We start from the raw sequence: 17,028 nt of genomic DNA, 5'->3' as shown, positions 1-17,028 counted from the left end.
TATATATATTAAAAAATCAGTCTAAAACGAATTTGCACTTATTACATATAAATGTACTAAGATTTTACTTTTTAATAAAAAAATTAATAGCAAATAACTTAATATATTTACATTATCAGAAAAATCAAATCACAAAACTCCATATACCTAAATATAATATAAATATCATTTATCAAATTTTAAAATAAATACTAATCAAAATTGAGTCCCACAAGCTCAACACTATCATCCCTGTAGAAAAGACACCTATGAATTGCGAGCTTCAGATTGGCTGTTCATGATTTGAGACATTAGCTCTGAGATTTCGGAAATTGCATGCTGGACCTGATCATCAACAGGATTTGTTGGTGGGACCCAAAGAGGAGATTGATATCCGACCGTTGATCTTCTTGCTTTTCTGAAGGATGATAGTGCTTTCTCCAGGTCCGACTGCTTCAATGGCCTTGGACCCTATATAGAGAAGAGTATAAAATGTTCAAGGCATATGAAATGAGAAGTGATTTTTTTTCAATGAGATTTTACTTTTGGGAAGATTTACACATAACACTCGATTTTTATGTATTTATATATCTAATACCTAAACTTAAATTTTTTTACATGAATGGTGTATTTCACTTTTTAAAAGTTAAAATGTTAAATGTTAATAAACAAAGTCGGGTCGAGCTCGAGTCATGCCTATCTCGAGCACGAATGACGAGCTCAAATGCTCGGCTTGCAATGATGACCGCAAGCTTGCGAGACGGCTCATGAGCTCAAGCTGGATATTAAATTATCATGATAGCACACCAGAGAACGACTTAATGGCTGGAGAAGAATGAGAAGTGGCTACTCGCCAGAGAAGGCATTGACATGACCATCGATCAGCTAGTTGAATTGGCTCATGAGACGACGAGAAAAAACATAGACAAACTTGAACTCTAGCTTGTTTAATAATGAGCTTAAGTTCGAGCTAATAGCTTAATAAGTTCGACTTGAGACATCGCCGACGACTCGAGCTTGAGCAAGGTCAACTCACTTACACCCCTACAGACACATATGCTAGGCTTTGAATTCAAGCCTTTACGGTTCCAGATAAGGCACCCAACCACCAGGACAAGTGAGTTGCACACAAAGAAATCCTACAAATTGAGCTCGCACAACTACTTACATTTGCTCCATGTTTTTTCCACAAATCCAAAGCGAAAATTGACTAAGAGAATTCTGATTGAAATCAAAGGTTAACCTACAAGTTCTAATTACTACGAAAAATTGAGAGAAGAAAAAAACAAGGAAGATTTACATACATGACACTCAATTGCTATGTATTTACATATCTAACATCTAAGCTTCAATTTTTACATATATGCCACCTTGTCTATGCATGAAAAATGTGTATTTCATATTTTAAAAGTTAAAATGGTGGAATTTTTTTATGTGATACGAAAAATTTGGACCATATATATGTAAATTAAAGTTTGGCTGTATGATATGCAAATAGATAGGAATTGGGTGGTATCAATGTCAATGCCCCTAAAAACTAAAATCAAATGGGTAAATAAATAAAAAATCATCATCAAATCTTCAAAAAGGAAAAAAATTAAAAAGTAAACCACATCTAAAGAGATGAAATATATGCATCCTTACATTGGGGTATTCTCCATTCTTCTCAGCTTTCAATAACTCTCTAACCGGAACATAGGCCGCTTTCTTACAGAGCTCAAAAATATCCGACCCTGTAAATCCTTCGCAATGGTATGCTATATAATCGTAGTCGATGTTTTCTTCGATATTTTCACCCTTCAAAATAACCTTTAGAATCTTAGATCTCTCACTACGGTCCGGTATGCCGATTTCGAATGCCTGAGGAAATCGCCTTAATATCGCCTCATCAAGCTCATTTGGCCTGTTTGTGGCTGCTAGAACCATCACACGTGCATTCTCTGTTATGAAGATCATCAATAATCTTTTTATTCAATATTAAATTTGGCAAGTACAATAAAAAGATGGATAAACATGTAGAAGATTATTAAAATAATAACAGTTGAAGTCTTTACTCATATAAAAGTTAAAAGGATCATCTCATGGTGGCTTAAATCCATTTATATAATTACCCCAAATGCCTCGCCTTATAGCCATACACCCTCCTAGAAGATTGGTGTAAGCTTATAAATTGCTATATTATTTTCAATAACCATTAATATATTTTCATCATTTTTATTATAATTACAAGAATTCAAAGCAGTTATTCCTGGTTTTTGGTCACTTACTGTAGTGAAAAAAAAATCCAGAGTAGTGGATGATAAAAAATTAATAGGGCATTTCCATACATAACGCACAATTCTTATGTATTTACATATCTAACACCTAAACATTCATATTCACATGCATGACACTCAAAACTTTAACATCACATTAAAAATAACACCATCAATATCATTTTAAAAGTGAAGTACACCATTTCATGTATATGTTCATGACACCAAGGTGTTGTGAGTGAAAATATCAAACTTTCAGTGTTGGATATGCAAATACATAAGAATTATGTGGTATGCATGTAAATTTTCCCAAATTAATTGATATGCATGAATCAACTTCCTGTTTGTCAACAGTTACCAAGCAGGGGCTTTGAGGTTGTTGGGACAAATGATGTGCATCTCATTCAGCCTAATGATTGAGAGTTTTATTTTTTAACAACAAAGTCCTGATTTCAAAGCCAAAGACATGGGTGAGCTAATGAAAAAAAAGAAATTTTTTTTGCAACAGTCAAATTAAGGTTTTTACATTTCCAAACTTAAAGAACATATTTTTCTACATCAATGTACTTTGCAAATCCTATCACAATTATTTTTCTTTCATTTTCTGACTACTGTTACCAATTAATATTAAAGACAATTCACAAGCTTTCCTAGACGCTTAAAGCAACTATTGTGCGTCAAACATCATCACGGCAGGCATCTTCATTAAGACATGACAAGAAAATCAATTTAAACATCATCTCGGCAGGCAGCTTCATTAAGACATGACAAGAAAGTCAATTTTCTTTAAAATGCACACTGCGGTTCAAGGACCGCACTTTGATTACAAGATAAGTGCTAATATTTCAAATAACAAATATGAGTTCTTTGATTTTTTTTTTTAAATATGTAAAAAAAGAATTAATGGAAGGATACAAATTCAGTGGAATAGAATAAAGCAATGATGATGTCGAAGATGAAATTTATACTAGTAAAGATGAGATAATCCTCATGCTATGCATTCTATAAACTCAAGTTGTTTCACTATACTTTCTTAAGAAAATCTAATGAACTTAGGATGACGTGATATAATTTGAAAATTTATTACTATTTCAAAAGAATTAATAGGTGATTATTTTGAACTTTAAAAAGTATATTCCTCGTTTTTAAAATAGGTATTTAGGTAATTCGACTACTTTTTATTATCTGACTTTATCTCGTAGTGTCATGGATACAATTAAACATTTTCCTCTTTATATATTCGTGGGAAAATATATATGTAATGGTTAATAATGAATGAGAAGTACTATATTTGGACAACTCACCAAAGTTTGGTACCACTAATTCCTCTCTATCCCTCCCCCACTTGGTTAGTGCCAAGAATACATCTTCCCCCCCATTACATTTGGTATCCGTTCCTTTCTACTTGTTTCACTATGAAATTCTATGATTTTGTATGCTCTCTTAGAGTTTTACTAGCTAGCTTGGTAAACCATGGAACAATGTTATAGCATGCCTGCAGCTTCGTTAGTTCTTTGAGTTTTGAAAATATAGCAAGATAATTTTATTCATAGAAAAGGACAATATAAATACATATTACAAGTCTGTGATAAATGGAAAGGTATAAAATCAGAAATAGACCAACACGGAAATGCATAAATATGGAAACGAAACATAAAGAAAGCAAATAAAAGCTAATAATAGTTGCAATAGTAATTAGCCTAATAATTAGGTTAATAAATCTAATACTCCCCCTCAAGTTCAAGCATATATGCCAATCATGTTCAACAAGGATTTAAAGTCGTCAACCAATGGCCAAGGAAGATTCTTGGTAAGGATAGTTGTTAATTGACCATTGGATGAGACAAATGAAATACTCCTCTGAATTGAGCTTCTCTTTAATGAAGTGCATGTCAATCTCCACATGCTGGTCCGATCATGCTGGATCGGATTATGGGCAATACTAATAGCAAGTTTATTATCACAGAACAGCTGGAGAGGAGCACAGACTGACATGGGAAATTCACTGAGCATGATGCGTAACCAAAGAGCTTCACAAATACCCAGGGACATGGAGCGAAACTCGGCTTCAGCACTGCTCCAGGCCACAACCGATTGTTTTTTGCTTTTCCACGTAACAAGATTTCACCACACAAATGAGCAATATCCTGAGGTGGATCACCGATCATGGATAAACCCGACTCAATCCACATCTGTATAAACAACAATGGAACGAGAGGTGTGGCTCGAGAAAAACAAACATAGCCTCAGTGTGCCATCTAAGTAGTGAAAGATCTTGTGGACAACTCGTAGATGATGCTCATAGGGATCATGCATGAATTGACTCACAATACCTACTGCACCTACTGCTTAGATAATTGTCGAGGTGAGTATGGATGAGGTAAATAAGTTTCCGCACAAGCCGTTGGTAGCGAATCTTGTTCACCGGAACCACATTGGGAACATCAGCTAATTTCTCATTAAGATCCATTGGGACCGCCACTAGTTTGCAAAGAAGAAGACTATTCTATATCAATAGATCAAACACATATTTGTGCTGGGAGAGACAAATGCCTCGAGATGATTGAGCAACTTCCAGGGCCTAAGAAGTACCGGAGTGACTTGTTTTGATACTTCTCAAATTATAAGATTATTCTTTCATGAGGTTGCATGTATTAATGGTCTTCCATTTTCTATGGTTTTTAATAGGAGTGTGTTTTCTTGGTCACCTTTGGAAAACACATTTAAAACTTGATGCGAAAACAAACTAGAAAAATAAATTAGGGTACTTTACATACATACCATATAATTTTTATGCATTTACATATCTAACACCTACCGTTTGATATATACATTTATAACACTTCGGTGATATGAATCTATGCATGAAAAGGTGCATTTCAATTTCAAAAAGTTAGAAATAGTGATAATTTTTATGTGATGTCAAAGATTTGAGTGGTATGCATGTAAATATTAATTAAATTTTTGAAATTACATATGTAAATCTATAAGAATTGTATGGTATGTATGTAAATGCCCTGATAAATTAAGGGTGACAATAACTCAAGAGAGGATAGCAAAGGAGACGAACTTTTCCTCACAACACCTTAAAACTGTAATGAAACAGGAATACAAAGACGGACTCTTTCTTCTTTTTTCTTCTCACTCTTTCTAACAAGTAACTTGGTCTATTTGCCCGTAGAGTACCAATGATTGTTGGGTAGAATCTATGTTAAACAGTTTCTTACGATGATAATGATCAGTAAACGTTATAATTTTGGTTCGACTCTTTGAGCCTTTGCTTCACCTAATACTAATTTTTTTTGAAAAATTTACAAACCTCACCTCATACTACCCAATTCATATCTAAAACCCAAACTTCAATTTTTACATGCATAACATCTTATGTATGCTAGAAAATGTGTTTCATGTTTTAAAAGTCAAAATGGTGATAATTTTAATGTGATATGAAAGATCTCGGTGGCATAAATGTAAAAAGCAAAGTTCATGAGTTAGATATGTAAATACACAGAAATTGAAGGGTATGTATGTAAATGCCCCTCAATTTTTAAGCATTGAATATAAACTTCTGATGCATGCTAAATTTGCTGCAGTTGTTTGAAAATTTACTAAAAAATTTCGTGAATTCATTGCTTTAGTAATTCAACCAAATCAAATTATATCAATTTGCAATCAGAGAAGCAATCTTAAATATAGATGACATATATGACAAATGGAGAAAAAATTGTCTGAGTACTCACGATCGGTAGTAAAACCATCCCATAAAGACATGAATTCAGTCTTCATATTAGTCATGGCTTCATGATCGGTAGTTCGACGCTGTCCCAAGAAGCTGTCCACTTCATCAATGAAAATAATGGAAGGCTGGAGCTTATGGGCTAGAGAAAATACTGCAGCCACTGCAACAATTACAGGAAAGTCATTTGAGCAGGGCATATTTGTAAAGTATATCAATCTCATAAAACAAAAACCACATGGATTCATGATTTAACAAAAGTGCGAAAAATTGGTATCCCTATCCTGAATAAAGAATATGATAGATGATACCAATTAAAAATTCAAGGGGCATATACATACATATCATGCAATTCGAAAGTATTTACATATCTAACACCTAATCTTATCTTTTTACATCTATACCACCCAATTTTTTCATATTATATAAAAAAGACCACCATTTTAACATTTAAAAAGTGAAATACACCTTTACATGCAACAAGTAAGGTGGCATATATAAGTAAGGTGGCATATATGTAAAAGATTGAAGTTTACATGTTAGATATGTAAATATATAAGAATTAAGTGGTATGTAATACTTCCAAATTCAAGCACATTGAGCAGAGTTCCTTCCTAATAGTCCGGTATAACTCTCTATACTTCAACGACTAGTAGGAATATATCTAGCATCTGAAAACAAAATCAAGTATCCTAAATATGGCTTCTGAGTAAAGTAACACAAAGATTACTCCAAAAAAAAGATGAGAAATCTAGAAAATATTTATTAAAAGGGGACATCAGCAAAGCATCGTAAGATTAATGTGTCTGGGTATTGGCCAAGCCCAAAACCATGCACTCACAATATCTAGTCATACACCTTAAAAGTTTTGATTAGTTACATGCAACGTCCTCCTTCTAAAACACTAACTTATGCAAAAACCCTCCCTCCAACTTCCAGTTAGACATTCTCTAGCAAATCCAGTGTCACAGCACTATTCACGTCCAGATCGTAGGATCCAACACATTCCAGCCAACCCAATGGTTATGAGAAATAACAGCATGTGACCAACATTTAAAATAAAATGGAGGTATTTACACATACACATTCCACTCAATTCCTAAGTATTTACATACCTAACACCTAAACTTCAATTTTTACACATACACCACCTTTCTTATGCATAAAAAAGATTATTTCAATTTTTAAATATAAAAAAAGTGGAGTTTTGATGTGACAGTCGCACACACACACATTAAAAGAGAGATGATTGAGCCATCGAGAGAGATAAAAAATGAGAGAAGGTGGGGATCAAGAGAGGGAGAGAGACAAGTGATTGAAAGAGGAGGTACCATATGTGGTGCATCACCAGTAGGAAGACCACAATAGCTTCTTCTCTCCTCATTATCCGTTGAAATCTCACTTGCTCTGCATTCTAGAAAGAGTTGTTGTTGGTGAAGGAGGCTATCATTAGACAAAGCTACCCAACCAATTTCACATTTTCCTTTCATGTCTTAAGAGTAGATAAAACCTACTTCTTTATAGCTGCATTTCATAATTTTCATCTATATGTAATTAATTTATATAGTTAATTAATAATTAAGAGTTGCAAGCTTAAGGTTTTATAGAAATAGAGTAGACATGTAATTAAATAGAAATCTAAGATGATAAACCATGGTTTTCCTAAAATAATATCTTATTTTAATTGGATTAATTTAACCTAAATCCTACAATTTCAATTTTCATATCTACGAAGTAGAACTCAGAATATTCTTAATGATATTCATATGAAGGTTATTGTTATAATAATATTATAAACTGCACTAGTAAATGGGACTTAGCAAAGCGCTAAGTGTATTTCTAAAAGGATTTTATAATCATGTGAAATTACTAAAAATAAATAAGTCAATAGCTACGCAAAACCTTAATTTGGGATATTTTTTAGAGTTTTTGACAAACATCCTAAACTTACTCATTCTCTATATCAACACTATGAAGCAAGTAAATTGAAAAACGAAGGGTTGTATATCTATAGTTTGGTTTTGAAACATGAAAACCAGTTGTTTGAGGTGAGTATGTGAAAATTAGTTATTAATGAAAATGATGGCGTAGAAAACAGAGGAATGGCTAAAAATTTTGACTTGCTTATCATACAGTCAAGGGGTTTATATACATAAAGCTGCCTAGACTATATTAAAAATATATAAAATTCTAGGAAAGTTACAAAAACATCCCACAAGGAATTCTTCCCAATTTCCCTGCCAATCAGGGCCTGCCAAATTTATCTCATAACTTTGCATATTGTTGGCACCATTAACTGCTGGAATCCAAGAGTGATAATTTATAACTCTGTTGATCTCTTTACAACAGCTAGTGATCCTTTATTGGTGCTGAAATCGTTGTTGTTTCCTTAATCAGCTTGTTGTCACCCGCCATTTCGTTCAACAAGCAGTTCCCTTTTTTTGGGCTGGCATTCTTCAACACTCACAGTTAAACTGATTGGCAGATATACATCATTCTCAATTTGTCTTAAATACTTTCGAATGTAGCATGGAGAAGTCATTTTGTAATACATCCACAAATTCACTACCTGCTGGGACATATAGCGCAAATCAATAAACTCTACAACTTTTCTTAAAGAAATATCTATCGACTTCCACATGTTTGGTTTGTTCATTTGATTTATGGGCAATAGTAATTGAAAATTTGTTATTATAATACAACCTTAGATGTTCTTCGCTTTTTATTTCAAGATCTTTAAGTGTGTTTTTAGCTACAAAAGTTCACAAATTCCATGAGCAATTGCTTTAAATTTAGATTCTAAACTTGATCTTGAGACCATGAGTGGCTTCTTCATTTCCTGTTACAAGTTTTCATCCTGATAATGTGCAATGACTTGAAGTTGAACTTCTATCAACACATGTGATCACCCAAAATCAGTTTCAACATGACGTTCCATAAGCTTCAAGTTTTAGCATTTCATTTGTAAAAAATTCCTTTTCCAAGATTTGATTTATATACATGAGAGCTTAGTAAGTGGTTGAACATTCCATAACCTTCAAGTTTTAGCATTTTATGCCTTTGTAAAAAATTTCTTTCCCATGATTTGATTGGATACGCAGAACTTTATAAGTAGCTTTAAGGTGAGAATCATTTGGTTTATGGCTTTATGCATAAATTTACTAATAAGGTTTCCTGTAAATGCTATATCTAAGTGAGCATGGGACAAATAAATTAGTCTTCCAACAAATCATTGAATTTTCCCTTATCAGTGTTTAGGCCCCATTTGGGAGGCTGCTTTTACGATATGACATCTTTATCAAACAGTCAAAACAGATGAACAATGTTCATATGTATTTCATTCCATAGCTTGTATTAGTTAGTTAGCAGCATCTTTACCTGTTCTGATCAACCAATATAAACAATGAAATGAAATACATATGAGCATTGTTAATCTGCTTATTTCAGATTTTTTTTTTGTTTTTTTTTCATAGCTATATGAGCACTATTTTGCAGTTTTTCTGAGAGTAACATCTTGAGGGAACAATGTTGAGCAATTCTTCCTTTTTTTAGTTTTTCTAAGACTTTTATAAATGAAATTACATATGTTTTGTTGCAAATTTGAAGTTTGCATGATAGATAAGTTGTCAGCATCTCCACCTATCATGATCAACTAGTAGAAGCTATGGAATGAAATATATATGAGCATTGTTAATCTGTTTATTTCAGAATTTTTGGTATGCATGTTCTGCATAGATACATAAGCATTCTTTTACATTTCTACTAAAAATATTGTTGCTCGATTTGCCTCCTCTTCAGTGTAGAATAACATTTTGAGAGGGTGACTGTTGAGCACTGCTTTCTTTTATTAGTTTTAATACGTTTTTATGGAATGAAATTATTATGAATATATTTTGATGCAAAATTGAAGTTTACATGATAAATAAGTTAGCAACAACTATTCTTATTCTGATTAACCAGTAGAAGTCGTGGAATGAAATATATACGAGTATTATTCATCTGTTTCTTTCAGAATTTTATGTGTGCTTATCATGCATATGTATTCACTGAGGTTATATGCCGAATAAGATATTAATTGGGGGATGTCATTCAACTATCCTATAGAGCGATGATGGAAAATAACTATCAAAGAGCTCAACCAATCATCATTTGTCAATTTTAAATTGATGACAAAGTTTTCCCACAGATACTTCATGTTGCTAGAGAACACGTTCAAGTTTTTAGTCAGTTTGGGGAAATGGTGATTATGGTTGGAGGCTTCTTTGTTTGAGAGATCTCACTGAGCTCCCGCTTTGGCTAGCTTGATAGAAGCAAAAAATTGGTTATCAACATCTTATCTGGCATGTAATTTCGGGTTTGCATGAGTGCATGCATACGGAGAACAAGTACACAAAAAATTATAACAGAAACAGATGAACAATGCTCATATATATTTCATTCCATAGTTTCTGTTGGTTGATCAGAATAAAGTATAGATGTTAACTTATAGAACTTGTAAACTTCAACTTTGCATCAAAACATATGCAATTTCATTTATAAAAGTCTTAAAAAAACTAAAAAAAAGATTCAGTGTTCACCATTCTCCTCCCAAAATATTACTCTACACTGAGGAGGCAATAGCAAACAAATCAACCAACAAAATTTCTCAGAAAAACTATATAGCAGTGCTATATCTATCCTTGTTGAAATATATTGATATCTATCCATGTTGAAATATATTGAGATGGAGTAGATTTTGTTAACTTATTAGGCATAATTCTTGAGATTTATTTAATCTTATTACTTCGGATGGTTTGTAGGACCGTTGGTTGCTTAGATTCCGTTTAAAGTGATGCTTTCAGAGTGTGATTTAGAGGGCACATTTCACATTTCTTGTGACAAGTTTAGAAGAGCGATGATGGAAAAAAAACATAACAAAAAGCTCAACCGATTACCAATTGTGAATATTAAAAAAAACGGTCATCTAATTTGACACGGATACTGTCTGGTCAGTATGCCTGGAGAACACAATTGGTGATCTTGAATGAAGCTATTTTTGATATATATGCCTTGATTAAGAGATCTACTTTTAATTCTTTTTTTGTCATATTTTTATTTTATCTTAATGTATTGTTGTTTTACATGTCAAATTATGTTGATCCATTTCTTTTTTTTTTTACTTAGATATTAGATGAGTAAACAAAAAAAATTGGGATATCTGGCATTTGGGATAGTGAGGTGAAAAAAATATTTTATGATTTATGCTTGAAGGATATAGAAAATGGTAATAACCCAACAACATTTCAATTAAGAAGGTTGGCAAAAAATAATGAAACTCTTTCAAGAAAGAATAGGTAAACTGTACAACAAAACTCAACTGAAAAATAAATGGAATCAACTTCAGGACTAGAAGTTGTGCAAGGAGCTAAAGAGAGAAGTCACTGGTTTAGAATGAGACCCTATTAGGAAAACAGTTGATGCACCTGAGAAGTGGTAGCAAGAGAAAATTCCAGTAAGTAGAAAATATTACATTGAATATTATTTACTTCAAAATTTTGTTTCTTAGAAATCAAGTTTAGCAATTGTAGGTTTTACCAAATACAAAAATATTTGGACTTGTTGGCATTGACATGGAGCTGGAGGAAAAGCTAGATACTATGTTCCTCGGTGTTGTAGCAACAGACGTTAATGTCTGGGCCACAACAGAAGAGCCCACTAATTTGGATAAGCTCGAATGTGTTCATTCCAATGAGGTCTACGAGGAACAACCAGATGAAAGAGATAATGGGGAGTTTGGTCACTCTAGGCGACTTGCACCCTTGACACAAAAAGGGAAAAAAGAAAAATAAAGCTGGGTAGCTCGTTTATCCCAGTAGCTATCACAGCTAGTGACAAACTGCACCAATATCATTTCAAGTGTCCGCACTACTCTGCATGCATTACCCAATAAAGACAAATGTTGTCAAGCTACTCGACTCATTTTCAGAAATTTTTGATGACATTTCCTTCAACTTATTCGTCGTAAAACTGCTTGAGGATCAAAACAAGTGAGAGGCTTTCGTCGCTTTGCTCCCTGAACGGAAGATTCCTCACCTTCATTATTTTTAGAGAGTCTAACTAGCTAGATGACATACACCTCTATTTCTTTTACTTGTTGCTACTATATCAGAGTGACTATTTGTAGTATTTAATATTTCTATTGTAAACTATGGTAATGTGTATTATTTCTGACATTTTATTATTTGTGGATTTTCATAGTTAAACTACTTTCATTGCGCACAAGTTAAGCATTTATCTACATTTAGAATAACATGTTCTTTTAAAATAAGCATAACATTATTTATTCAGATAAATGGAGTCACCAATGAAGAGAAGATTATATAAATAGTTAAACAAGCGACAATCATTGCCAGCACAGTTTGTCTGATTCATGAGTACCAGAGACATATTTGTAAGACATCCTGTGTGTCATTATCATCTGTGGGTGACAAATGGTTGGTGAACTAATAGAAGCTCATCCAAGTCGGATTCCCAGCATGTTCAGGATCTTAAAAGTTATATTCTACGATTTATTGGACGAATTGCAATTCAAATATGATTTGCATGGATCTTCGCGATTTACATCCCGAGAAGTCCTAATTATCATGTTTTTCATTATGTCGCATAATGAGTCCACTTGTGCTGCTTCTGAAAGTTTCTAGCACTCTATAGAGACGATTAGTGGGTATTTCCATGTTAGAGTTAACTCTTTGGTTAAAATGACTACGAACACTGTCAAACCACTTGACCCATCATTAGCTCAAACACCTTAGGAAATTCAAAACAATCTGAGATATGTCATTTTTTAAGGTATTGATCTCAATCTCAATTCGTACTGTAATATATTAAAGAAAGTTTATAAATAGCATATATTGTTATATTATTTCAGAAAAGAACTACATCAAAGCAATTGATGGTATGCATGTTTACGCAACATGGAGAACGAGGAAAAGGTAGTCTATATCGGAAGGTGTGAGGCTACTACACAAAATATATTAGCAGTATGTGATTTCAACATGTGTTTTACATTCGTGATGGCTGGTCAGGAAAAAAGTGCACACAACAACAAAATATTTAAATTTGACCGCTCGAATACAAATTTTCGATGCCTTCGCAAGATTGGTGCATTTAACTAATCTATCACTATTATATTTACGCGAGGTTGGTGCACTTAACAAAAGACACTCATCACAACACAGTGTCATCAAGCGAGCATTTGGTGTATGAAAGAAAAAGTGGGTCATACTCTAAGATATATTTGTGTATTCTTTAAAAATTAGGTGAAGATAGTTGTTGCAACGACTGCGCTTCATAATTTTATACAGAGGCATTCATCCCGAGATGATATCAATTTCAGGGTCTTAGATAATGATCCTAACTACATGTCTGAGGAAGCTAACCAACAACAACTCAAACCTTCGGTTCAAGAAAAGAACTTTAGGACAACAAGTACAACATTTCTGAGGGAGAAGGCGTCGAGATCTTACATTTAAGAGAGGAGATTATTGATGATTTGGTGAATTCAATGACTGCGCTTATATAGCATCACCTAATTATTCGTAGTTGATGATTCATATTTCATCTCTATCTTTTTCTTTGGATATATTTTTTTCAAAATATATATAGCAACCTGTATTATACATTTTTTGTGTACTGATAAACTTTAATTCTTAATTTTAGGACTACTTTTGTTTTTTTGAATTTCTCGAATGTTTTATCAACGTAATTTTTTTTAATTAGCACAATATTGTATTATAATAATAGGGAAAATGAGCTCAAGATCATCAAGCACTTCAAAAGTTTCTTTTGTTATTCCAGTGATAAATGTGTTCAATATCAGTCCAGAAAGGAAGGCAGCTACGAGAGAATATTTTTTTCTTGTCCTAGAAACAGAACTCCTACAGATTGCGATTTCTTCCATTTGTTTAATGACACTGACGAGGTCCCTCCAGACTGTGATCGGTTGAGGAGAGAAGCAGAGATGTAGAGGAGATTGTCCTGAAGACTTGATCATCAGGATTTCAAGACAAATATCATTCAAGACTTGTTGATTACCGTGGTTGTCCTCATTATTGTAGTCATTTGCTTCAAATAGCTTACCTTTTTTTATGTATTAAAGTATTTTGGACTGAACTATTAGTTTTTTTAGTAGTAAGACCTCTTTCTATTATTTATTTAGTAATATTCTGAAAACTATATTTATTTGTATATATAACATATATAAAGGCAAAATAATCTTTCTCATCAGAAACAGTAGCAGTGCAACAGATCTCCGAAACAGACATTTGTTTCTTCATCAACAGCTTTTTGATAGCTCCTGAAAAGCTGCTCATATATGTTTCTCTTGACAGTTAAGTGCTGTCAAGATGAGGATGCTTGCGTGGATGAGTGACTTTACACTTAGAGACAAAATGTGAAATAAATATATCTGTGATATGGTTGGTGTAGCTCAGTGGCGGACAATATTAGAGAGAGTCGTCTTAAATGGTTTGGTCACATTAAACATTAACCATCTGATGATCTGATTAGGAGAGTAGATGTTTTAGATTTGAATTTTGTTAAGGAAGGCAGAGGAAGACCTAGAAAAACTTGGGCATATTGTATAAAAAATGATCTTAATTTATTAGAATTAAATGAAAATATAACACTCAATAGGACGCAATGGAGAAAAAGGATACATATAGCTGAGCCCACTTAGTGGATAAAGGTTTGTTGTTGTTGTTGTTGTTGTTGTTGTTGTAAGTTACTCCTATACCAAGTATTTAAATTTATCAATTTTTAACATAAATGGTTTCTTTTCAATTTGTAAGTTACTTCTATATCAATTTTTATTCGTAAATGGTTTCTTTCCAACATAAATTGAAAGAATTGTCATTCTACCTTCAGTCGAAGGTTTTGCAAGGAATGCATAACCACTTTGGTTTTATCTATATCACATTAAGCTTAACTTTTGTGAATCTTTCAAATAATACTCTTGGTAATTGTTTCAATCTGATTTACAGCTTTCATAGCCTATAAAATTGATTCTTTTGAAAAAGAAATATTGAATTCAAATGAAAGATCAAAATAAGCTTCTTCTACAACAACATGCAAAAAAATATTTTTTTTTAACATCATATTCTTGCATAGACCATCAAAAGTTAGCAGCCAAAGATAACATGATACAAATTAAATTCAATTTTACAATTACAGCAAATGTGTACTAGTAATATAAATTGTATGAATGGGTAAATTATTTACCTTCTAACCTATCTTTATACCTTTGTAGGCATAAATCAACTTTATAATTTAATGCAAAAAACCCATTTACAACCTATAGCCTTTTTTTTCCTTTAGGCAACTCAACTATTTCAGAAGTATAATTCTTTCTTATAGCGTGCAACTTTTATCCACTGACAACCTTCCAATTCTTATTTCCTAATATCTCAAACAGAGTTCATAAAACTTTAATAGTGTTCACATTTGTAAAAGATTTATGAGTAGACAAAAATTTATCGAAGGATATGCACCATGTAAAAGGACATGGAAGATCTTCCGTACAAGTTCTAACACCCCAGTATATTATAATTGGTTGATCAAGATTATTTTAAGAGAGATAGAAATGTTACCTAACAACAGTTTGGAATCTTGCTCAAGTCCAATTAATTTTTTTTTTTTAAGATAACAGTACTGATAACTCCTTTGGGTGTATTCTCACTATATCTCAGCATAAAAAAAAGAAAAAATCCCATTTGGCTAGATCAATATCCCAAGAGAACACAATAACTTGTTGTAGATCCAATTTATCTCATTAATGTTTATGAATATATAAATACAAAAAAACCAAATATTTTAAAAGGAATTTTTGAGAATAAATTATATTCGAGGAAAAGCTTAGTGAGATTATTTAGAGGATTTTTTAAATCAAACGATTTAAAAGATACTCTATTAATTATATGGTGGACATAATAGCTCCTCAATAACCTTTTGGATTTTGATTTTAAAGAGTAGAGCGCGGATAACTTCAAGATGTATATATTTCCTTTTTGCTTCCCCAATTTATTATGAGGTGCTAGATAATCATCAATCATGATCTTTTTGAAGTTAAATCAAAATATTTTTTTACAGGTTGAGATAATAAGACTCCTATTAGATTTTTATTTGACAAAATATATACAGGACATTCGAACACAAATATCAATAGATGTTTTGAATCCTTAACTCCCAACATATTAGGGATCTAAAATACAACAACAAAGCCTTAATCCCACTACGTGGGGTCGGCTACATGAATCCTTATTCTCCATTGCGTCCTATTTAGTGTCATATTTTCATTTAGTTCTAGTAAATTAAGATCATTTTTAATACAATAAGCCCAAGTCTTCCTAGGTCTACCTCTGCCTTTCTTAACACAAGTCGAATTTAAAACATCTACTCTCCTAATCGGATGATCTAATGGTCGACGTTTAATATGACCAAACCATCTAAGGCGACTTTCTCTAATTTTGTCTGTCACAGGAGCTACACCAACCCTATCACGAATATATTCATTCCGCATTTTGTCTCTAAGTGTAAAGCCACTCATCCACCTAATCATTCTCATATCGGCAACACTTAACTTATTATTATGCTTCTCTTTTAAAGGCCAACATTCAGCGCCATAGAGCATTGCAGGTCTCACCACCATCTTATAAAATTTTCCTTTCAGTCTTAGCGGTACTTTTCTATCACACAAAAGGCCCGAAGCATTCCTCCACTTCAACCAACCAACTTGAATTCTACTATTAACACCCCCATCTATATCACCATCGCTTTGAACAACAGACCCAAGATATCTAAATCGTTCACACCTTTTAAAAAGTTGGTTGATTCCATAAATCATTCTCATCTCAGACCCAAGATATCTAAATCAACAACGGAATCAGTTGTTGATTCCATAAATGATGCAATAATTCCAAATTATTTTGGAATTCAATATCTAGCTTCATCTAAGTGTTAGTTTTTTAAAATGAATAGAGTGAAGGTTGGGATGAGAAATTTATCCTTGGAAAAAAAAAAAAA

The 17,028-nt window shown here is 32.7% G+C and overlaps 1 protein-coding gene across 1 annotated transcript in view; it reads right to left on the bottom strand.

The window, feature by feature from the left end:
* Positions 1-150: 150 nt before the first annotated feature.
* Positions 151-17,028, bottom strand: part of LOC110038282 (ATPase family AAA domain-containing protein 1-like) — a 24,868-nt gene continuing 7,990 nt past the window's right edge. The window contains exons 3-5 of the mRNA XM_020743072.1: positions 5,975-6,133; positions 1,624-1,919; positions 151-450 (exon numbers count right to left, since the gene is read on the bottom strand). Coding sequence (XP_020598731.1) covers positions 247-450; positions 1,624-1,919; positions 5,975-6,133 — 659 coding nt within the window. The 3' untranslated portion in view covers positions 151-246. The remainder of the gene's footprint in view (positions 451-1,623; positions 1,920-5,974; positions 6,134-17,028) is intronic.

This window comes from Phalaenopsis equestris, unplaced genomic scaffold (assembly GCF_001263595.1).
Source record: "Phalaenopsis equestris unplaced genomic scaffold, ASM126359v1 Scaffold232356, whole genome shotgun sequence".
Taxonomy (NCBI): domain Eukaryota; kingdom Viridiplantae; phylum Streptophyta; class Magnoliopsida; order Asparagales; family Orchidaceae; genus Phalaenopsis; species Phalaenopsis equestris.
This window is presented reverse-complemented; position numbering and strand designations above follow the sequence as displayed.